The sequence below is a fragment of the Prinia subflava genome, chromosome 5, assembly GCF_021018805.1.
Source record: "Prinia subflava isolate CZ2003 ecotype Zambia chromosome 5, Cam_Psub_1.2, whole genome shotgun sequence".
NCBI lineage: Eukaryota > Metazoa > Chordata > Aves > Passeriformes > Cisticolidae > Prinia > Prinia subflava.
Genome location: NC_086251.1, coordinates 51,266,171 through 51,290,370, shown reverse-complemented (window position 1 = coordinate 51,290,370; position 24,200 = coordinate 51,266,171). Strand labels below are relative to the sequence as shown.

Here is a 24,200-nt window from a genome sequence, read left to right as displayed (position 1 = left end):
GAAAATGAAGAGGGTCTGCATAGCTACATGGGCTTATTGCATTGGGAAGATGATTAATCCAGTTAATTTTGGGTTGTGCGGGGCTGCTTCAGGCTCACGCATCAACTCTTCACCTAGTGCTGCCCTGGGTGTGAACGCTGTGCCTTTTGCCCCACTGTCCTCAGGTATGATCACCTTTTGGGCTGTGTTATTTCAAATATTTGAATCCAGGAGGGAGGGCAATTACCTTAAAACAGCTCTGTGTTCTGGAGAAGGCCAGCCACTTCCCCTGTGGCAGCAGGCACTGATGCCAGCCTGGCTGTGATGTGCTGTGCAGCCCCTGCGTGGTGTCTCAATGGTCCTCCAAAAAGACCAGGATGCAACTTCTTTTAGATCGCATTCACGTAATAACTTTATTTATCATAATCAGGGAGTCAGCTTTCCTCAGGGCAACAGGCTTGTTGGAGCTACCATGGGTTGGCTGAACTCCCTGGGAGTGGAGCTGCATCACCTCCACTCTGTCATGCTACACACCCAAATCTGGATTTTCTTCTCTTTTAATGGGAAAGATTAGGAAAATCTGTATAGACACAAACTTGCATGCATATGTACATATAGCTCCCAGCACTTTCCCAAAAAGTATAATCCACTTTCTGTGTTTTTACTTGCTTTGTCTGATTGGAAAGTGTTTAGCTGTTACCATGCGGATCTTGGATAAGAATCTAGTCAAGGATCCTGGCAAACTTTCTCCTGTTTTGAGAGTTGCCAGGTGATCCTGGCTGTTTGAACTCTGCAGTGCCAAACTGGCTTGTCAACACCAAAGTCACATTTTAACTCGGCTTGGCTTTCTCCCTGGGAGTATTGACTTTGCAATAATATTTGCAGCCTGGTGTCAAGAAGTTCTATCACCAGCGTGCTGAGGAGCGATGAAACCTGACATCCTAAGTAACAAACAGTGCCTGAGCATTAAGGGATTAACAAATCAGGGGTGGTTATGGAAGCCTTCCTGGCTTCCCTCCAACTGCTAAACATAGAGCTGAAATAGTGCTTCATCCAGAGAAACCTGAGAAGGCCGGTGCTACAAAGGATATTTGCAACCTTTATGGCTGGATTTATATTCCAGTGGCCAGTGGCACAATACCCTTTTGCTGGCTGGTGCATCCTGAGTGAGATTTGCTGCTTTGTCTTCCTCAGCATCTCTGGAGTGAAGGTATGCTGAGAAGTGGTGTTTTTGTAGCCCCTTCTGGAATCAAGTTGTTGCAGGGGATCCCGAGCTTGCACTTTTCCTCCTGCTTCCCAACATATCCTTTCTCTATAAGCACTTTAGAAGAAAGCCTCAGTGGGACAGGCAAAAGCTCCCCAGCCTGTGCCTGGCAGCTGACCTCTGTACATGTTACCTGCAGCACAGGTCTATTGGGATTTACACTTCTGTTTTTCTAGTGAGTTATTTGAACAGGTTAATGGAGAGAGCTTTTCTTACTCTTGGAGAACAAGAAATACCATCTCACAAGCCACACTGTAGTGGGAGGAAAGGAAATGGAGATAAGGGTGTTACTGTGAATGCCATCTATGTGGGTTTTTTTGTTGTTGTTTTGACTTCTTTTACTTTATAGGGAAGGACATGATGTGTATTTCCAGTTGGAAAATTATATGCTTCTGACATTGCTAACCCATCACTACTCATCACTCTCCATTTTCCTTTCTCTGAGGAGAAATGACTCCAGTTTTTATTTTTTTTGACATGGTTTATGCTGTGGTGTTTTGTTGGCATGCCCATGTCAGATAGAAGGTCATTCTCTTGGATAGCATTGCTGTGCTGGCAAAATCTCTGGCAGCAATTCTGGCAACCCACAACTTTTGTTGCCCTGGTTTGCATTGTTTGTAGCAAATCCCAGTACCAGAAAAGACCACTCAGTCCTGCTCTCCAGGGCTGCTGGGTGTGTGTGGTGTAGCCACAGTGGCAAAGACCCCACAAAGCCTGGTGGGGATGGTGTGAACCTTTCTCACAGGTGTAGCTGGTTTCTGGAAGTTTTAGTTGAGGTGCAAAGAAGATGAGTGAAAGCTCTGAGAAATGTTGGGTGCTGGTTTTGGAGAGCTTCATGGGCATCCCTTCTGTAGTCTCACATTCTCCAGGGAAGAGTCGCACTGAGCCCTGCTGTGTGCATGCATTTGGTCTGTGCAACATCACGTGGGTGAGGTGTTGATTTTCCTCTGTGTCATTATGGGAAAAGCCCAGAAGAGCTGGTGTTAGCCTTTCTCTAGTGGTGTCTGGTTGACTAGGCGAGGGTATTTTCCATATTGCTAAAATAAAATCCCTGAGGTGGGAGACCATATTTGCTTTCCATTCGTCTGAGCTAGAAGTGTCCAAGCACAAAATAGTCCCCTTAAGCCACTTCATGCTGCCCCTTGAACAAAAAGGAATTTTTAATTCCACACTTTGCCCTTAAGGTTGGAGAGACCTGTATTTACAACACTGAGGAGCTCCAAGGGTCGGTTCTGGGTAGTTTCATAACTAATGCATACATTTTAGAAATAATAAGGGTAACAAACTTCTGACCATTCTTTCACATTATTTCGCATTTTCAGCTCATTCTGCACAAATGCAAGGATTGAGCACTTTTAGCCTGAAATTGAAGTTTATGGGCTGTGTGGACTCATCACTTTTCTCTCTCCTTGTGACTAAGTACTGTGCACCATGAGTGGCTGTCAGGACTCTTTTTGTTTTATAGCCTCTGCTGAGCCTTGTCTACCTTTTCCCTTGAGAGCAGGAATGCCAGAGGCATTTTTCTGTTCTGAGATGTTCAGGGCACAATACACATCTCTGTTTCAAAAAGCCCAGCTTTTAAAGCAGATGCATTGGGCAGGTAAGGCTCTAAGTAATGTTTGACAATGAAGTCCTGGTGTCTCTTTCACAGAAGATTTCAAGTCCCCTCGTGCAGAGCAGAAACAAAAAAAAATTCTTCTCTAGGGAGTGACAGCCCTTGAGATTTATGAGGAACATAAGAGTGTTTAATTAAAATTGCCAAATAGACTTCAGTAGCACTTCACAGCAGTTCAGCCTGCTAGCTGCCTGGGATTTGGAGTATCCTTGGAAGATCGTTAGGGCATCTCTAGAAGTTCTTGAAAGCTGTTCTAAGTCTCACATTTAAGAAACCGCATGCTTTTCCTGAATTAAAAGAAGGCTGTAGTAATAGAGTTAATAGAATTATAGTAGGCAATGCCTATAATGTTGCTATTTAAACAGGGCTGAGGTGTTTGAGCAAGGAACTTCCATGGTCACAGCATCTGCAGGCTGCCCCAGTTCTTAGGCAAATGGGATCTTGGCACAACCATGCACTCAGCAGGCAGTTTCCAGCATATTGTTCTGAAAACAAGGGGGGAAATCTGGACCCCAGGGCCAAAAAGAGCCTGACAATCCTTAGTACTGCAAAGAACAAAGATGTAAATACCATTCAGAGGAGGAGAGCCTGATCTCTTCCGAAGGAGGAGGAAGAGAAATTGCCCACAATGTCCCAGCTGGCTTCAGGAGAGTCAGAGTGCAATTTCCTCTGTTGTTTTATTATCAGCCACTCCTGTGCCAAGTCTGCCATTAACAGTTCCTGCTTGTAGAGTTGCCTCTCGGCTCCCAGAGTTGCTATAAGGTCTTGGCATTTGGGCCTCTCTGTGAATTGGCTCTGGAGGTTTGTCTGAGGCCATGGCTTGTGCCAGGAGCCCTGCACACGCTCACCACGACAGGAACAAAATTACAAACCTGTCTGATTTCCCCAAAGTCTACCTATTGTTTGTGCGTGAGGAGGATAAGTATAATTGCTTTAATTTAAGGTCTCACAAGGGAAATTGGATTTTTTCTTTTTGTAATACAGAGCAACTCAGACATGAAAGCTTTCCAGGCAGTTGGTCTCCATTTAAATTCAGAATACTGAAGGGGATGTGCCCTCAGTTACTTTGTTACCATTTTTAGAGAGTGTTTCAGTGTTTAGCTGCATATTAATTTGAAGTAATAAAAAAGGAGATTTGTATTTGGGGTCACATCCAAATATTCCTTTCAAGTCAAGGGTGAGAATTCCTACAGGACTCCATGCATCTTGGAGTACAGCTCTTGAAGAAAGATTTTCATGAGACCTTCTCTCTTGAGACTAAAACTTTGCTATAGTTTTGAGACTGCACTGCATTGCTTACATGTGTAAATGCAAAATATGATAACAGAATCCCTCAAATGTTACTTCCTTAGCTGTGGAAGCAGAATCTCAAAAAAAAAAAAAACCAAATCAATGCCCAAGTGTGTTCCATTTCACCTCCCTCTTTCATGAACCACAAGGACAAGACTGATCTGACCAGTTTGCTATCCATTTAGTTGACTTAAGACGTAAGTAACAATATGTACTTATTGAGTAAAGTGTTTTTCCTCCCCAAATATGAAATGTATGGGTTTATAGGAGCAGTTCAAAATACCTTTAAGCCCTCTAAGACAGTGGAGTTCCTTCTGTTTACTTTGGACATCAGGGGTTTGAGCTGCTACCTACCAAAATAAATATTCTCTCACATTCATGCACTTCTAAAATGCATGATTGGTGACAGAAATGAGCTTCTGCAACTTGTAAGGAAATCTGGGTGGTGTACTTTGTGTTCTGGGGGCTGTCACCTGTGGTATCCAGGGATTTTATCAGAATGTAAATAGAGTTCCCTAAAAACCTAGGAAACGTAATTCAAAAGATCTGAATCCAGAAGTCAACTAACAGATAGACAGAGACATAATGAGTTAATTGAGTCTTACAAATTTGAGACCATCATATAATTTCTTGCAACTTGAAATTTTGGAAGGGCTGGAGCTGAATTTCAGTGTTTGAGTGTGTGTGAGATGCACACATGCAAAGCTCTGTCATGCCCCATTTGTTTCTGTTGTGGGTAAGCAAGAACATTGGGTTTAATGAGGCTCAGTTTAACCTCCAGCTGTGAAATACAGGATTAGTCATATCCTGTGCTTAACCAGCTTTGTAATAATTTCACTAGATTCCACTTTTTTTCTCTGTATGAGGACAGGGCCAGGGAAAAACCTCTTAATTGCAGTTAGATTAGGCTATGAAGAAGCAGCTTTTTGTGTCTTAGAAACATGTGGAGAGGTTCAAAGTACACAGAGTCTCAGTGATCCCTCCATTTGAGAAGTATTGAAAAATGTCTTGAGGGGAAACTATGCAGTAACTGCAGAGGTTTAAAAACAGATTTTTCAATGAGTAAAATGCCAAAGTCAAGCCCAGATCAAGAAAAATTCAGAGCCTGTCATCTGAAAACAACTTGAGCAACAATGGGAAAGATGTTAATCATTTATTGCTTTGAGAAAAGAAAAGCCTCTTTACTCAAAACTGTAAGTTTATGACAAGATTTTCAGTTTTGTTTTGTTTTTCATGAAGCCAAAAATGCAAATATGAATCTTTATAGGAGACTTTTAAAGAATATTCAGATTATCTTAAAAAAAAAAAAGTCTGGCAGTAATTGATTCTCCCTGACTGCTTGAGTCCTGGTTCAGCAGAGAGCTTGGAACATCTGAGTGGTCCTCCAGAGGAGAGGAGGTGTCCAGCAGAGCCCTCAGTCACCTGGTGTCCAGCATGAGCTAAATCCTGCAAGGGACCTTTGCTGATTTCTCAGGAGAGGTTCCAGGTCTTTATTTTTCTCATTCCCTACAGCTCTGTTGTTTTGTGGGATGTGGGGAGTGCCTTGAGGGCAGCCCAGCAGTGCTGCTGTGGCTGTGATTTTGGGAGGAGGTGCAGTGGTGCCCTTTAGCCTCCTTGCCTGGAGTGCAGCTGACAGGAGAAAATGAAAGGTGACTCCAGGGGATGGTCCAGACCTGTGCTTGGTATCCATATCAACATCTGCTTCCCTGGAGGAACTGGAGCAGCATTCTGCAGTTTCTCCACTGGCACCCCAATTAAGACATTGATTTTGGTTCTAATGAGCCATGATGGGCTCTATTAGTCTGTGACTGAAACTGGTGGCATGCAAGCCACAGACCAGACTTGGGCTGCACCAAATGCCAATGGCTATAGCTCCATTTGGCTTTGTTAACTATTGAGCTGCATTTCTATTTGGGTTATAGGCTGTGATACTTGGATCTCTCAGCCGTGCCAGCTCATATTTCCTCTTGAGCAAAGCCTGCCAGTTGTGTGATTATAATTATATACTGCAATTTGGTTTGAACTGATTATCTGAGTCTCCTGTGAGTTATGGGCTTGATCTTTCTCTGCAGATCTAAAACAAGAGGACAAAAATACAGACATTCTTGAATATTAACAGTGTTCCAAAGTTCCCTACCTCAGTTGCTACAGAGAATGGGGAGGTTTGAAACCTGCACTGGTTTTATAGCCTGTACCCCACTGAGATACTTATAAAAGTCTTTTTCCAAGAGTGATTTTACATGGTAAAATCCGCTAAGCCTCTTACTGAGTGTCTCCTGCCTTTCCCAAAGTTGTTAGCTCCCCCAAGAATAGAGAATTCCAGCTCTAGTCAATGAAACCAGGTGAAATCTGATTGCCTGTCCAGCTTCTATGAGCACAGATCACGGTGTGAGGGGGAAGTCAGAGCCTAGGCAGAGGTGTGGCTCCTCATCCCTGCATTACATTTGTGAATGGCTGAGATCCAGCCATGGCACAATGCCCAAATGCATTTCCAATTCTACGTGAACTACTGAAAATGGATTTACTGATGGAACTGGCTGAGGCTGTGCTTGTGACCTCCTGGCTGAATTCTGAAGAGGGAATCAGGAGAATAGGTGTCTTGACAGACCCTTATCCTCTAAAGCCTTTGTCACCAGCTCAAGTGATCCCCAGATGTGCAGCCTGTACAACAGGGATATGAACCAGTGTCAAGGAATTTAATCTCTCCTGTTCCAGAAAGCTCATATTATTGCATGACAAGGAAGATGTTAAATAGTTTTAATCTCATCCCTTAATTTTTTTCCTTATTTGCAGAGTTCTTTCAAAATCAAATATATTGATGTTTTATTGCACTCTCATATGTGTGATTTTCCACCTTGCCTGATAAATGCTGCTGAAGCTAATGGAACTCTTCACATATACTTAAAGTCAGATATGTGCTTTGCTGAGCTTATTTTTGCTGGAATATGTCTTGTAGTGATAACTGCAATTACTGAACCTTAATTCAATTATTTGCTAGCTTCACACAGTGAAATTGCCCATCCCTCAGATTCCTGGTGCGTGAGACACTAAACCATGGATTAATGAGATAAGGGGGAAATGTTTGTGCAAGGTCATGTGGTAGGGGATGTTCCCTGGGGCACAGGGCTGCCTGACTGGGCCCATCACTTGTGGTGAGGTCAGAGAAACAGGGGCCACTGCCCTGATGCCCCTGTGAGAGCTGTGCAAGGCAGGTGCTTTGCACCTCCTGCTCGTTATTGGAGGTGCGTTCCTGCTTTGCTTTAGCTCAGCAAATATCACTGCTCTGCTGTGGTACCTAAGGCTGCCTTGGGCCAGGCTGTTGTTACAGGGCTGTGTGCTCTGATAGTGCCTTTGACCTCTGCAGGTGTGGTAAAAGGCCTGCAGCTGTGAGGAAGAGCAAGGTGATCAAGCTTTATCAACTCTTTGGGGGATCTCCATGTTCTGAGTCTGGATAGTAAAATATTAATGTTTGTGCAGATGGGTTCTGCAAGGCTTCAATCATGACTATAGGCAAAGGGGTTGAACTTCAAATAATGATATTATCTTATCAAGTGCTGCATATAAGACCATTTGGTCACCTCTGGTAAAGATACAGGGTTTTTTTTAAGGTAATAACATAACTTTATTTCAGTTAGGTTTCCACATGTATAATGTTCTTCTGTTCCCTTCTATCTGGCTGACTGCAACAGCTTGCCACAAAATTTCAGTAAGGTAGAGAGAGGTAGTGCATCCATGAGCAGCTTTTTGGAACTGGGGGCTGACTTTTAATACTGCTGCTAGTTGTTTAAGGCTCTGATTGCTTATTCTTTCACTTGCTAATGTTGGTGATTTCCATTTTTTAATCATCTGAATGTATTAAACATGCCACTAATTTATTTTTATATTCATCCTGTACTTGTACAAAAGACATTGGTTAGTAATAGCTGTATTTTGGCCAAGTTAAGTCAATGCCTACATGAAGAGAAGTGTGCATTTCCAGCTAAATTACTACAGGAAAGAACAGAAAAAGGTTTTGAGCTAAACCTTCCATTTAATTACTCAGTTGCAAACAATGGGTTGTTGAGTGTCAAAATTGAGGCAGTTTCAATTACTGGAACAATTATGGTTTAGAGTGTTGTTGCTGGTAGGTTAAGAATTTATATTACAGTGACAGACAAGTAATCCAGGTAATGGGCAGTGCAAGAGTCCATAAAGATGAAGGCAGCCTGACATAGTAGGCTGAAATAAAATCTTCTGTGTTTTTTTTTCTTCTTCATGAATATATATAATAAAAAGCCAAGGTCTCAACAGAGTTTTCCATCTAATATCCAAGATTTATGGGGTGAAACTAAAATCTGAAGTAAGAATGATTTTTTAATATAGACTTTTTTTCCCCATATAGAGAATCACCCAAATTATAAGCCAAAATCCTTATGGGCTTACATGGTCATGATGGGATGTCCTTGCCATGTTGCTGAGAACCAAGTTCACTCTGATATTTAAGTGATGGCTGAAGAAAATCCCATGCTTTGTAAAAGGGGAGGTAGCCACTGAAAAATGGAAATTGTGTGTCTGTCAGAGGGCTGGGTGATGGTGTGGCATAATAATTTGGCCAAAGAAAATCTGCTGAACTGGTGTCAATAAGGGTATGTTCTCTTGTCAATATTGAGTTCCTTGCAGTATTCCTTTCCATTTAGTTGCATTTCATGCTGTTATATAATTTCTTCTGAAGTTATGTTGAAAGCAGATATAATATTAATACATTTAAGCGGTGCGGTGTGTAATCTGCTGTCTCTTGAGCTTAGTGCAAGTGGGTCTGCATTGTAGGAAAATGAAGCTGATTATTATAAACCCTCAGAAATGACAGCCCTTTGGGAAGTCTGCTGTCAGTGACTCATGTCTGCTTGATTCTCTGTGTCCTGGACACATTTTGCCATCCCTTTATGCTCCCCAGAGGTAAACAAAAAGGGGCTCCCGACCTTCAGTTTGGTGCTTTGTTGTGTGTTTTTAAAAATGAACCAGGAGAGAACGTTTTCACAGTGCAGGGGGTTAGAAATGAGTTAAAAATTGGTCAAGAGGGCTGTGGACCTCAGATGACTCCAGGCCTGTCCCCCCCTTGCTCCTGCCTGCAGCAGAAGGATGCCGGTCTCCAGCAGCTCTTTATCACCTCTCCCAAGGCTCCTCGGGGATGCTCAGCACAGGATGCCCCTGTTTAGGAACCCAAATTGCCCCCAAATGACCCCACAGCCCATAGGGAGATGGGAAGCTGTGACCCTTTGTGAAGGCTTTAGTATTTCCACAGGGCACAGGGTCAGACTGATCATTTATGATTAAATACTTTTTTTAACCTCTTTTCAGCCTTCATCTGTTACAACTTATGCGAAAGAAGAAAAAAGTATTTTCAATTAAAGGCTACTTATGTAACGACCCTGTTTTGAATGCTAATTCATGAATTACTGGGAGCTGGCAGTGCTGCTTTTTAATTTTCCTCAGTCAATTCAGAACATAATTCTAATTGAAATCCTTTTTTGCTAATCTCTCATAAAGGCTGAGAACTTTCTGTCAAGTAAATTTCTGTCTTTCTGTTTTTAATTTATGTTAAGAACAGTCCATTTTGTTGCATCAAAGTTTTTCAGAATTAAATATTTGTCTTCTTTTTTCTCCCTTCTAGCAGAAGTAACACTGAAGGGTAACAGAAAAGATAATTTGTCTGACTTGTCTCTAAGTTTTCAACACTTTATCTTCACAGTTGGGCCAACATGGCCACAGCACTGATCTGATTTTACTGGACAGAAACAGAAAGGAAAATAAATGTTTCTTCGTAGTACTTTGACCTTAAAATACCACAAACACCATCCATCTTCTTGTGTTATTTGTGTTATTTTTCAATTGAATCACTCAGCACAGAGGGTCAAAAAGTCAGAGGCCACCATTTCTTCTCTTTGCTAGCAGGATAGAAAGCTTTGATAGGAACAAGTGTTAGCTGTTTTTTCATTGTTTTGTTTTGGCTTTTTTTAAAATGTAATTTTAGTGTTTGGTAAGCACCAAGACTTTACTTTCTATCTCAAGCATTTAAAATTATACATTATTTGTTGTGGAAGATACCACTTTCCGCCCATCAAATTGCTTCTGTAATCAAACTGCTTCTGTTTTTTACACAGAAAAAAAGTTGGGTTTGCAGTCTATTTTTACTAAAAGAACTTGATTTGTTTGCCCTACTCTTTTCTCATTGGTAGGAGTAGGCCAAACTCCCTTCCCTGGCAGGAAGGGCATGCCTGGTCCATTTGTTTCATAACAGTCTGACAAAGGTCTTGGGCTTTGGCTATCTTTTGGGGTCACTTTTAGGTCCTGCCTAGCGGAAAGGATTATCACTAAATGTTATATCATTTTTCTGAGTGTTGAAGAGTGTGTTGGAATGACTGCTGCAGGTGTCAGTGCTGGCAGTGAGTGGCACAGGGCTGTGGCAAGGTGCTGGCTCTGCAGCTGTCCCTGTGCTGAGCTGGACTGAGGGCAGGTCTTTTGTACTGCTGTGGAAGTCAGGACATGCGCTTTTTGGTCTTTTCTTTCTTTTTTTTTTAACTATGGATGAAACTAGGGTTTGACAAATATTCACAGTAACAAAACAAGAGCCACTCTGGAGTAATCAGTGGTCAGTTGTTGATGTTTATGGGGGTCAAGTGTGTGAGTCTCCTGAGCTCTCATTGCCCCTCCTTCTGTCTCTGCTCCTCAGCTTAGGAAACGTTTCCAACAAAAGTTCAATTGAGACTGCATGCTCCCACAGAGTTCTAGTTCAGATGAAAATGATTTTGCTGATAAATTCCTTGAAACTCCAGAAGTGCTAAGTGATTTTTCCTGAAGGATAATTTATTATAGATATGTTGCCCATTAGCTGAGATAATCTCCAGCAATGATGATGAACAGAGATGATCAGGGATTCTACTTTTAAAATGTCTTTCTGACTAGAAAAGCAATTTGGGATCCACTAACATCTCAGTAATGAAAATTGGGTAAGGTAATAAGAGATTTCATTTTGTGAGTGAATTGACAATGCAAATACCAGGATTTTTAATTTAGGTTTAAGTGGAGTAATGGCTACTCATTCTGATGCATCATTAGTCATATTGCTTTTTAATAAGGGATTCAGTTTCTTTCCCTGGTTAGCTCTAACACTGATAGCAAAGCCCAAGGAATGTGCAAATGTTTAGGGAGATCTGTTGAATATGTGTCACTGCACATTTTAATTTTAAAAAGGAAGAAAAAGCAGTTTTCCTTCTGTGGTGAAAAACCACACATTTGCTTTTAGTACAGGGAAGATAAACAGTGCAGAACTGTGATTGGTAGTCTGTTGTAAAAAACCGCAAGCAATTAAAGATACATTCCCAAATAACTTCTAAAAAATATAGAAGGAAAATTGCATTGAGTGGAGGGCTCGTGAAAGGGGCTGGCTTTATGACAGACAGTGGGAGGAAAAGTTTACTCTGCCCATCTCTGACAGGGATGTCTTATAAATAATGGCAGCTGAAGACTCTTTTTCCCCTAGCAAATGCACTCTCTGTTCCAAACTCCTCATTCCTCTCCTGGATAGATTGCTGCTCAGCATTTTTTATTTCTTAGATGTCTTTTCTTTTTCTTGTCCTATTTTTTTTTCTCATTTTCCTTTCTGTTCTTTAATTAAGAGCTTGTTTTGATGTTCACTGAACTCAGTGGGAATCTTTCCATCAAATTGAATGCATTAGGTCAGATTCATAATCAGCAGCCACTGAAACAACCTAACAATAGTTTTGTCACACACTAGTGCAGTCTTAAATGGGATTTGCTTTAAAAAAGGCAATAGAACTAATCCATTATAAACACTTGTTAAGGCAGAATTTTGACTGTATCTGTGTATTTACCAAAACAATTTCAACCAATTTAAGCCAGATTGAAATTAATGCAGACTTTTTCTCCAGGCAGGAGCATAGGGCAATTAATTAAATCAATTTAAACTAGTGCATTTTTAGTGACAGCAGTGTGGTACTGGGTGTTGTCTGGACTTAGGTTTGGTTGTCTTCCTTCCTTAGCTGGGCAAAACATTTTGACTTTCTGTGAGGACAAGCTGTAATGTGATGGAACACAGGGGGAATCCAATGTAGACCAACACATTCAGATTTGGGGGCAAGACAGCAAGTTTCTGGGATGCAAACAAGTGTCCACCAAATCTCTCTTTCTCAGGCCTGTTTCTAGTGCCCCACACTCATGTGGCATCTTGCAGGTCTCAGTGTGGTTTGCAAAATTCTGAGTAATCCATGGCCTCTAAGCTGCTGAGGCTACACACACTCTTCTGGAGCACTTCAAAGAGATCTGCAGCCTCTGGGGTCTCCAGCACAGAGAGACAACCTCACATTTTGGCTCTGCTGTCTTATTCTGCTTTTCCCTTGGCCACACAAGTGCCCCTTCATCACAGATGTCAGGACAGAGTGCCTGGGCTCCTGAGCTGACAGCTTAAAGGAGTGGGCAGCAGAGTGTCAGGACCTCTCCAGGAGGTTACTCTGTCCCCACACACAGAGGAGTGGAGAAGAGCTTGCTGTGGGAGCACAACCAGCCAAGGTGAAATCCTTTCAGGGTAACCACCAAGAGACATCACATGACTGGGACACTGCCAGTAAACTAAGAGTCTTCTTATCATCTTCCTTTGTGACCTGCTAACCTTTCTTTGAAATTATATACCTCCCAGGAATAGTGGAAACTCATTTTTGCAGCAGTCACTTTTCAGCTTCAGAAGGAGTTATCTCCTTCAGATCTCTCTCTCTCTCTGACTCTGTTGTGAAATGTGAAAGAAATACAGGCCACATCTTCTCTCTTTGTAAATTCAGGGGAATCCCGGATATCTGATATGCTGAACTCATTCTGTATCACTTGATTCCATGTGAGACACAATAGCATCCATTTCTCATTATGGCTTTCTTGAGAACTGCCCTTCTCTTCACAGCTTATAAAAGGAAAGTTGATAGGGTGAGGGCTCCAGAATGGTTGTGAAAGCATTGGGTCACTGTAGAAGTTTTAACCTAAGAAAACAACATTTTGAAATAAAACCAAAGCTGAATGTCAAGTAAAACAGGCCATGTAGCTACAAGAAAATATTTCTGACACTGACAGAAAATAATGTATCCACTCAAAGTGCACCAATTCTTCTCTTTGAGCAGGAAATGGAAATGAACTTTCAATATTTCCAGAGATGTGTGCACAACAACAGTCTCCAAAGTCTCCATTATGTTCAGGCCTTTGGGTTACTGTGGGGTTTTTATATACAATTGAGTTGATTTATGAGATTTCCTGTTAAATTTTATTGCTCCAATGACTTTCCTTTGGTTCTTTTGAAGTAGAAAACATCATTTCTGTAGCAAATGTGAGTCAAAAGTCTTAATGGAGCATAAAAATCTGAAAGGTCATGATTTTTTAGCTTTAAAATAAAGGACAGTGCACTGCTTGATACTCTTAAAAATATGAAAAGTTAATGAGGATGTTTATTGGTGATAAAGATAAATCTTCTCCCAGATCTTTGATTTTGGCTACTTGTATATTGGCTTTTTCTGGGTGCACTTTCATAAATGAGAAACATTTCTGATAGAAACATTTCTGATTCTTCACATTTCAAGATTACAGAGAGAGTTAAAAACACAAGGCAGAAACTTTGTCCCAGGGAGATTATCCAGTACTCATAACACCCAGTGCTCCTTCCCCTATGAGTGCAGACTACTTTTGCATTTGTCTGGTTTCTAGGGTTATATATATAGACTACCTGCATTTATTTGACCATGTTTAAGACCTTTGGGTGCAAGCAAATTTGTAACTAAATAAGAAACTGTTCCTGTCAACACACATTTTGCAAGCTTATACGAATTGCAGTAGCATTGTTTACAAACCCTTTATCTGGAAAACATCTCCTGGTGTGGGTTTTTTGGGTGGGGTTTTTTGTTAGGTTTGTTTTTTTGTTGTTTGTGGATTTTTTGCCGATTTTGATTTAATCTGAAGTCTTAAAAATATTTTTATGTGCTTCTTAATGAATGTTTTTATTGAGCATGTAGGAACTTAAATAAAAAAATGCCTTCCTGCTGTATGACTTTATGTAGCAGACCTTGAGCAGCTCACCTCTAGCTGCTTGCAGGTGTTTTCTCTAGGACTAGACATGGAAAAAGCATTTTATTAGTGTTCACTGCCACTGTTGGTGCAGGGAGAAGTAATGAGAACAGGTCAGGGGACAGATGGGGCAATGGGAAAAGCCAGGACACCAGGAAGGGCACAGCTTTTTCTTCTCATTGATATGGACTGTCCTGTTCTCTGTTGTCTTTGCAGCAGTCCAGCACGGGGGACCTGAGGACTCTGAGGAAAGGACTGTCCCCGTACCACTCTGAGTCACAGCTCTCCTCACTGCCACAGTACCAAGACGCCCTGCAAAACGTAAGAGACTTTTCCTTACCTGTACAGGCAGGGCCATGGGCATTCCCAAAGGGGGCATGGCTGCAGGGGCAGGGGAAGATCACAGGGGAGTTCTCCCCGTGATTGCTCACCCTGGAGCTGGTGTTGCAATGTGCAGTGAAAACCTGCAGATGTTGGGAGGATGGGGAGCCCCTGGAACATTAATCTTTGCCAGAATTTAGTTCATCAAGTTCCCAGCATGGGTTTTCAGTCAACTGACAGTCACTGTTGGGAATCTTTTAAAGCTAGGGTGAGTCTTGTTACACCTGCAGCTTCTTCTTGGTAAATGCCCTGTGCCTGCAGTAAAGAGCTGGTTGTGGAGGAAGCTTGCCAGGTGTCTGGCACTGCATGGACAGGGTTATTTAGTAAGTTCTTAAGTTTTTCTGTATCACAAATGAGGTTTGTGTTTCCCTGATTTGCCTGCATTGCTTCTCAAACCACAGAAGAATCTTGACTAAAGCCTCTTGCATAAGATGGAATCTGTGCTGCTGTGCCAGGGCATCCATGTGCCAGGCATGGCTGAGGGTCCTGAGCCCTGCCAGGTGTTTGCCTTCCAGATGTTTCCCTCCCTGCTTGGGCCTCTATGTTTGCTTGGTGGTGCTGTTTTCCAGATTACAGGAGGAGTGTAGAGACAGTCAGAGAGTCCTGGTGGGGGTGGGCTGTGAGTGTTATGAGTGTGAGCAAAATGCTGATGGCAGCAGAGCTGGAGAACCTCCCTGCTCCATGTCTGGGACACTGGTCAGCAGAGCTGCAGGTCCTGTAGGACCAGCCATGTGTTGGCTGCTTGATTGGGAAATAGTCATTCTGTAGATTTAGTGTATCTCTTAGAGTTGTAAAGAAGGGCACAATAATAATTTAATAAAGTTTGCATAAATAAAACTCAACTATGGAAGCATATCTCATTCCTATCCCAGCTAAATGGCAGGAAGGATGCTTCAAGCAAAAAAAAAGGAGGATAAAACTGTCCAGGTGAGAATTCATGTTTCTAACTTTGTGCCCCATGTATAAAGACAGGAGACTTTATAGGGAGTGCAGAGACTTGAACCTGGAGATGTTTATCTGTGTCAGCCTTACAATTTTGGAGATTTTGCTTTGCTTTCCAGTGCTTAGGCTTTGTTCCAGGTTGGTGACACTCAGTCAGCCTGTGCCGTTTGCCCCAAGGAGTGCTGCCACTCGTGATTTTATGTTTCTATTGTCAGTCAGGCTGGGATATGTCCAGCAGCTCTCTGCAGAGGAGCTGTGCTGGGATGGGAGCTGGCAGGAGAGTTTTCTGCTTGAGCATTGGCCCCTGCAGTTCACAGGGCTGTGTGAGGGGTGGTGGCAGATGGTGCTGCCTGCTGGAGCCCTTCCTGCCTACTTGTCCCTGTTTTCTCTCCTTCCTCAAGGAAGAGATGGCACCTGGCGTTTATGGAGAGGCCTGGGTGCTGTGTGACATTCACTTTCATCTGTCACCCTAGCTGTGTTCTGCCTTCTTTGCAGGAAGTTGCTAGAGAAAAAACAAAAACAGCTTTGGATCCAAATCCACACTGCCTGAGATACTTATGTAGCCATTTATTTACTTATTCCTACCGAAATCCCTTTGGTTTGTGGCTTGACATGATGCACCGTTTCTGTGATGAAGGATAATGATCACAAATTCATGCAAATGTCTTTGAATGACTTGAGCGTGCCCAGAAGTGGACATTTAGAGGTACCAGAGTTTCTCTGTGGCTTTTTTTTATAGACAGCTGGCATGAGTTTGTAAGAAATCATTCTTCTTTGCGCCTGCACAAGCTTCATGTGGGTGAGTGATGGACAATTGGTGTCAGCTTCAAAGCTGTCACATCTGTTCAGGGTTTCACCATCATCAGCACTGCCCGTGGTGCTCTTTGGGAAGTTCCTTGGCACATCCCTCAGTGTCACACAGGTAACAAGCAGGCATCACTCCAGCTCTCCAGGGCTCCGCCATAGCCCAGTCAATGACACAGCTGGCTGTTTCTAAAGTGTCCTGGCTCAGGGACACAGTGCACACTCAGGATGCAGGAGCAAAAGACAATCACAGTTGCACTCTGTGCATTGGGCTTCATGCACAGGGGTAATTATAGATCTGCTGTGCACTCTGCAGTGGTTACCAAACATCCAGGAGCAGCAGTCCCTGGGGTTAGTCTGGCCTACAAGACCCTGGCCTTTGCAAGGGAAGGAACTGATAGCAGAGTGGTCAATCTCTCCAGCTCTGGGAACTGCCACCCAGTGCCATTTCATGGAGTACAGAGGCTCCCTGTGGCCTTTGGGGGGTGAGGGTGATTTCCTCTGGCTTGAACTCAGGACATTTCCCTGGGATGAGACTAAGCTGGATAGGCTGGCTCCATTTTTCCCATGGCCAGCAGCCTCCAGAGCTGCTCAGTCTCCTGTAAGCTGATGAGAGGCATGAGAGCTGTCTTTGAGGTACCTGTAAGCCATGCACTGCTGAGGACTCTGTGGCCCACCTGGCATCTGGGTGTCATGGCTTAACTGCAGCTGGCCACTAAACCCCACACAGCTGCTTGCTCACTCCCCCCACACCCCAGGGGTCATCCAAGACCCCTGCAGCACGGCTGAGAGTGCCTGTGGGGGCTGAGGCATGGCCCAGAGCTTGCACCTCTCTCCTTTCTTTGGCCTCTTCATGGGTGCTCTGGCTGCCATGTGGACACAAGCTCCCTGCAGACTTTCATGTACCTGCCCTGTGGCTGTGCCACAGGCCCCTCTCAGTGCCCAGGCATGAGAAGGTGACCTGAGGGCTGCTTATGGTCCTATGGCTGAAGGTACCATCACCTTGAGAAGCTCCTAAACCAGCTCCCTGGGGGAACCATTTATCCACTTTGGCAAAGAACACCATTAAACATGAACCAGCTCGTTGCTAGCAGTCGGAGCTAGCCTGGCTGGCTTAGATTTAAAATCTGCTAGCAGTGTTCCTGTGATTTAGAATGGGAATCCTGCCTTTGGTGGGAGTAACTGTAGAGATTTGTAATGGAAATACTAAGGCTGGTGTGGGTGGAAAAGTGTGTGTGAAAACACCAGCAGGAATTCTAGAGGAAGGGCTGCTTTGGCCTGTGCTGATGGCCAGAGACGTGAGTGGCAGCAAACAAAAGGGTAAACACCACAGGATGTGTGGTTTGTGTCAGGACTGGGAGGTCTGTGCTGTGATAAGGGCACAGCACAGATGGCTCATCAGCACAGGACTGGTTCCCTGATAACAGGAGCAGTGTCACACCATCATTTTTCTTCCTGTGCTTCCAAGAGGAAGGAGTAGATAAGATGACCAAAGTGATGGAAAGGAGGCAACAGGCAGCAGCTTTCCTAGGGTTTTTGGAGGGTGAGTAGGCAAGATGCTGAGATAAAGATCAGCCTGTAATAATCATGACTCCTAAGGCATGTAAAAAAGGTGTCCCAGAACCCATTTCTTTGCTGTCAATGAAGGAGGGGTGCCAGGGCTCTTATCAGGACTTGCTAGTGGGTGTCCCTTGTTTTCTGTGCCACACACAGTGACCCTGACCACTATTTGGTGAACATGTGAATGTGTGTTTGTAGGTGTGTGGGTGTGAGTGACGTGTTAGGTTAAAATAATCATCACCCTCCCCTTCCTTAGGTTTCTGTGCCGAGTTTGTGGCGTTCCCTTGCTGAGGAGCAGGAGCTCCTAGGTGTTCCCCATCTGGGTGCAGGAGGATGTGTCTGCCCGTGCTGTAGGTGGTGACTGGGGACCATCCTGGATCTGGAACTGGGAATCCCTGGGGAAAGTTCCCGCAGATACACTCTGTGAGAGCTGAACCGTGCTGTCTCTTTTTGAGATGACAATGCTGATGATGCCAATACCCAGCTTTTATATATGCCCCTGGGGACTACAATAAGTATCTCCAGATAAAAGTGAGATTTCTGTTAGAGTATTCAAAGCTGCATCTCTCAGGAGGTTGTATAGACTACAGACCAGACTGGGGAGACACAATTTCTTTTTCTCCTCTAAATCTATTCCAAAACCAACAAGGTCCATAGGAACATGCAAAGAAGTAGTAGTGTGGTTATGTAGTGGAGAGCACTCAGCTTAGAGGGCTGCTGAGTCTCTGGCTTCCTGACACTGTTTCTGATTGTATTTTTCTCCAGTGCCCATTCCTTGAAGGATGCAAAGCCTGGGAGGTACCTCTGGCAGCCTGGCTGCAGCACCAGCCCCTTCCCTTGGTTCCCACCACACTGTCACAACGAGTCATGTTTTGTACCCCTGCCTTGTGGGGATACTCGGGGGAAGTGTATTTCATTTTGGCAGATGGCACACTTGCTATTACAAAAACAAGCCCAAATGTTTGTGGTCTGTAGGTGTAAAGAGAAGCCATTAGATGGAGTGGGAAGGGATGATGAGTCCTTGGCTGAAGCGCTGGCTGTCTGCTGAGCCTGTGAGAGCAGTGGTGAGGAGTGATGTGAGGTGAGGGCACAGAGTAGCTAAACCCCAGCCCCAGTGACAGTCCTGTCTCTCCTTTTGGCTGGAAAGACAGTGGTCTCCATCCTGGTCAGTACAGGGGCTAAGGCAGAGGAAAAGCAGGAAAACAATATCAGTATCTCTCCCTCAGCTCCCTGCAGAGGAAGGACAAAGCTGGGCCCTGAACCAACCTGGTGTAGGCAAGAAGAGGTAACTGTGGCCCAAGCCTGGTCTGGGGTCTCACTGGGGAACCCAGAGCAAGTCTTGTAGCCCCTCCTCAGCCTGCATAGGAGTAAATCTATTCCTCTCAGGGAGAAGAACTGGATCAGCTTTGTAAAGCAAACCTGGCTTTTAAAATCAAGCTTGAAATGGGAAAAGATCACCTCACTGTTCTCATTGTGATGTCCTGATGATGCACCCAGAAGAGTCAGGGGAACCCTTGGAGCATTGATTGTCCCTGCAGAGTCACCTGGTGCACTGGGGACCTTAGCAGGGTCCCAGGGTGTCCCAGCACAGCACAGCAACCCCCCCACTGCCAGCAAGGATCCCCCAGCCCCTCACAGTGCTACATGAAACCCTTGGGCAAGGGGATCCCTGGCTGCCCAGTGCCTCTGGCATCCCCAGGACTGTATTTGCATCTTCAGCATCGTATTGCAGCATCTCAAAATGCCTTCAGCCCCTTCTGTTGCTCCAGAAGCCCATCCTGTGCAGTGCCCTGATGGTCCCCTGCCTTCTCCTATCCCTGCACCCCTCCGCTTGTGCTGTCAGGTGAGCTGAGCACAGCTGGTGTGTGTCAGAGGATGACTCTGGGCTGATTTCTCACCTTCCCACAGCAGTGATGGCCATGGTGCCTTTTTAGGCAGGGGGAAGCAATGATTGAGAGAAGCATGAGAAGCTGCAGAAGGCAGCTCCGTCCCACTGGCCTTACTGATATCACCAGGACGTTATTGACAAGACAAAAAGAGAAATTCAAGGTGGTTGATTTGCTGCTGCAAAGAGAAGAGAAAGTAAAATGAAAGGTTTGTCAGGATTTATAGCCCAGGGAGTGCTATGGTGAAGCTTCAGGGTGTATCACCAGCAGCTGAGAACAAACCAATCCATTTTTGAAAGCAGCTGCCCTTCATCTCCTGCTATTGCAGAGGCTCTGAGCGGTGGGTGGCTTTTTTCCTCATGACAGCTAACCAGCACAAAGTTTGGCAGTGATAAAATTTGGGGATTTGGTGAGCAAAAGAGGCATTGACAGGCCGTGCCCATAATCTGCCGTTATGGGTAACCACAGAAAGCAAGAAAAATTCATCTTCTTGTAGGATCTCCTGTAGGTTCTCATGCTCATTTTTCATGTCCCTTTGTGTGGGGCTGGCAATGGGTCGGGGCAGAGGCAGGGGCACAACAGACCCTTGCTCTGCCACAGGTCTGGAAGGGCAGCCAGGCTGAAATGTGGACCTGAGGGGCGATACAGATGTGCACAGGCATCCTCCTGTGCCTGCATGCATCCTCTACCCACTAAGAGCCTTTCACCCGCACCATCCTCAAATCAGATTTGCTTCAAAATCATGAAAATCTTAAAAATGCCCACCTTTTTCTTCTGAATACAAATGTGGCATTCCTTTATCAAGAGCAGTAGCACCTCTCCAAATCCTCACGCTGACAGTGCCCCTGTGAGTCAGTCAGAGTTAGTGCACTTATCTGCGGGTGCGGCTGGGCTTGCTCTGCCCGGACAGAGCTGTTCTGTTTGCTCGTGTCAGGTGGTTACGGGCTGAAACTGCTCGGAATATGCCGTGTTGGTGAGGGTTTCACAGCCCGAGGGGCGGCTGAGGTGTCGGTGGTGGTTTTACCGGGGTGCCCCCATGCCCCCAGGGTGAGCGCTCCCCTCTGGCCCCGCTGCCGGAGGAGCTGACCTGCCGGCCCTGCGTGCTCCGAGGAGCCTCCCGAGTCTGGGGCTGCCATCCGCTCAGTGCTGAGCGAAGACACCCCTCCTGTTTGTAATGACATCCAGTTGCAAATTGTGTCCTGAGTTTGTTTATCTGTTTGGGGCAGTCCCTGAAATCGCCCCTTCGGTGCCGCAGCACGGCCGCACAGCCAGCGCTGTGCCATGCTTCCAGGGAGAGGAGCTGTTCTTTCACTGGGTGTCTGTGGTGTTTGCTGAGAGAGCAGTGAAACAGTTAAATTGTTTAATAATCAGATTAGACGTCCATGTGCTGAGGGCACCATGAAGATGCAGGAGGAGGTGGCTGAGGCACAGACAGGCTCTGTCTGGCTCCTGTGTGGACCCAGCAGTTAATTCATGGATTTGAGTGTTTACATGACCAGCTGCTCTCTATGATTAAAGGCAGCAAATTAAGTAATGCCAAAGGAGATTATCATCTGCAATAAAGTCCCTTGATTTGCTAAGGAAGATGCTAATACAGAGTCCCGATGGCTCTGAACTCACTGGTCAGTGGCCAGGACCTGTGTTGTGCTGGAGAGCTGGGGCTGTCTAGGAATCTTCCTCAGGTTCCCTCTCCTGTGCCTGCTGGCAGGTGCTTGCAGCACAACTGTGTCTTTGGGGATGTGCAGGCGTTCAGGTGCCCAAGAAGGGAGCTGGTGGTTCTGTTTGAGCTGGGTGCTGGCAGGCTTTCTGCACAGCAGGCATGGAACAGCAGCAGCCGAGCACCATCACTGCTGTGGATCGTCTGCCAGGCACACAGGACACCAGGCAGCCCTGTCCCTGCAGGGCCACTAGAGCAGCCAGGCTCCCTCAGAGCACCGCACGCCGTGGCAGTGGCAGAGCTGCCGTGGGCATGGGGAGATGGAGCAGGGAGGGAAGGGACTTTGCAGGAAGGGAGGGTGAAATGTCAGCCGGGAGTCCTGACACGCTTCAGCGCTGCCGGCGCTTTGTTTCAGCCATTAACCCCTCTGCAGCTGCAGGGCAGCACAGCACGGAAACGTGGCCCGGGATGCACAACGATGAGGGGGCCCAGGGAATTTCTCAGGCTAGTGGTAATAGGAGGTTTTTTTTTTGTGTGTGATCACCCACTCATCTTTGTGTGAAGGAAGATTTCTCATTCTGAACGGACCATCAGTCAGTGTGAGCCCAGTGCTGGCCCTTGGTGCTGCCTGTGCTACCCTTCTGGTAGCACCGTGCTTCAGGGTTTTGGTGCATTCCCTGCCTTCCCTTTTCCCATGCCTGAGTGGCCTTGTGCTCTCAGCCCTTGGTTCTGCTGCTGGTTTTCCCCATCTGCCCCCAGCACTGCCTGGCTGGAGCTGCTCCAGGCACTTCCCTAAACTTGTAGCCACATGTGCCATTCACAAAACAGAAATGTGCTGGGGCCCCTGTTCTGTCAGCACACCAGGACTGGGGTGCCAGTCATGGCACCTTTCCATGGTACTACCCGGCTCTGCCACCCACTTTCCATGAATTGTGGGCGTATTACTGTCTTCTGCTTGTCTCTTAACAGTTCCTAATTTGCAGAGTGTCATTGACACCTTTATTTATTTATTTTTAATTTATTTGAAACACCTGGATGGTGACAGGTGCTAATGAAGGGTCCAAGTACAATTCAAACCTTGGTGAGCAGGCTGCAAACAAAACCACTGTGAGATAAATAGATGTGCCTGGGAATTTTATTGTGAGCTGTCTGACAGTGCCTGATGTAATGTAATTTTCTGTGTTCTGTCTCGGCAATAAAAACTTCACGGTGTCTGATATGACTCCATTTAGCTTTAATGTTGTCTGAGATATGCCATTAGAAAAATGTGGCTTATATAATCGGGTTTGAATTCTAAATGCTTGTTTTTTGAAATGGAAGACAAAAATTAATAGAAGGCAAGGGGGCGATGTGAGGTTCAGAGGCATTAATATTTGCTCATATGTTCCATGTTGGTGTGAAGCACCCTCAGTGCCTGGGTTGTGCCTGCTGGCTGAAGTAAAACCAGCATGATGTTCTCTTCTGGGTTTTGAAACAGCCTTTTGCAGTCTTTTGGAGATCAGGAATAGCTCTCTTGGAGGTGAGATGGGAAAGGGTGTCATTAAAAGACAGAATATAATTGAGCAAAAGGAGATTGAAAACTGATGGAAGGCCCAAGGTCTCGTCTTTTCATATCCCTGGAGGAATAAAGGAGGAATTGTTTATCACAATTTCTTTGTTCTTTTTTTTTTTTTTTTTAATTTCTGATTCAAAATCTCTAAAAGAGCAGACACCTGTCATCCCCAGTCAGGCTCTTTTCTTCTTGGCTTCCAAAGCATTCCCACTGTTATTAAGAGAAGTTCATATTTTAAGCCTTACTTTACCTCTGTGGAGGTGTGTCATTATGGGGATTTTGCAGCATGCCCTATTGCAGAGCCTTATTAATTCTGGTCCTGCAGGTACACAGGACTGGAGTATCCATGGCAGTGCTTGGCAGTGTTGGTGCTGGACCCCATCCCATGCAGCCAGGCAGAGCCAGCAAGGACTCATTAGGAAGCTTGGTCTTAGACACTGGTGATGACATCGTGGCGTGACACAGCAGCAGATGTTCACCAGCAGCTGCAAGTTGAGGCCTCTGCTCTTCATTTTGTTGGTGTCAGATTGAAAAGGATCATTGGCAGTATTTGTGGTCTGGGGATTTTCTTTCTCACATTAGTACTATTGCTTTGCTGATGGTTTTTGGCTGGGACAGTGAATGGGGCCACTTTGATTTGCTTAGTTTTTGCTTTGGGTTGGAGGGTGTCATTCTAGCAACAGAGAATTGGGGAACTCATCCTGTGTGTAGCATATTGTTTCAAGGATGCTCTGACATGAAAGGCTGCAGAGTGTCTCTTTTCATAGTCAATTATACAGCTGGACTGTGATTCTCCATACAGACTTGAAGACAAGCCCTGCAGGCTCCAGAGAGAGTTTTGTGGGAGGGACTCAGAACTGAGCTTCCCTGGTGGATTTGTGGTTTCAGCATGCGTGACGTGGGGTGGGTGGGATGGGGAGGGGACAGATGCCACATGGGAGCAGTAAGCTCAGAGAAGTGCATTGGTCCCATCACCGATACCAGCAAATATTCAGCACTGATCTGCTTGAAATGGAGGAGCAAGCAAGGGCTGAAAGGGAAATGTGTTCAGTGGTGCTTCAGTACTGCTATCTGTGCAGAGACAGCAGAGGAATAGCTCTTGATGTTATTTTCCCAGTGGAAAATGACCTGGATATGGGGGTATTTGGCACTGTCCTCCTTTGAGGGATGCAAAG

The 24,200-nt window shown here is 45.0% G+C and overlaps 1 protein-coding gene across 2 annotated transcripts in view; it reads left to right on the top strand.

The window, feature by feature from the left end:
* CCDC85C (coiled-coil domain containing 85C) overlaps nucleotides 1-24,200 on the top strand; it is a 109,572-nt gene that overhangs the window by 68,912 nt on the left and 16,460 nt on the right. For both annotated transcript variants that reach the window (XM_063399340.1, XM_063399341.1), the window contains one exon: nucleotides 14,460-14,564. In XM_063399340.1, coding sequence (XP_063255410.1) covers nucleotides 14,460-14,564 — 105 coding nt within the window. The remainder of the gene's footprint in view (nucleotides 1-14,459; nucleotides 14,565-24,200) is intronic.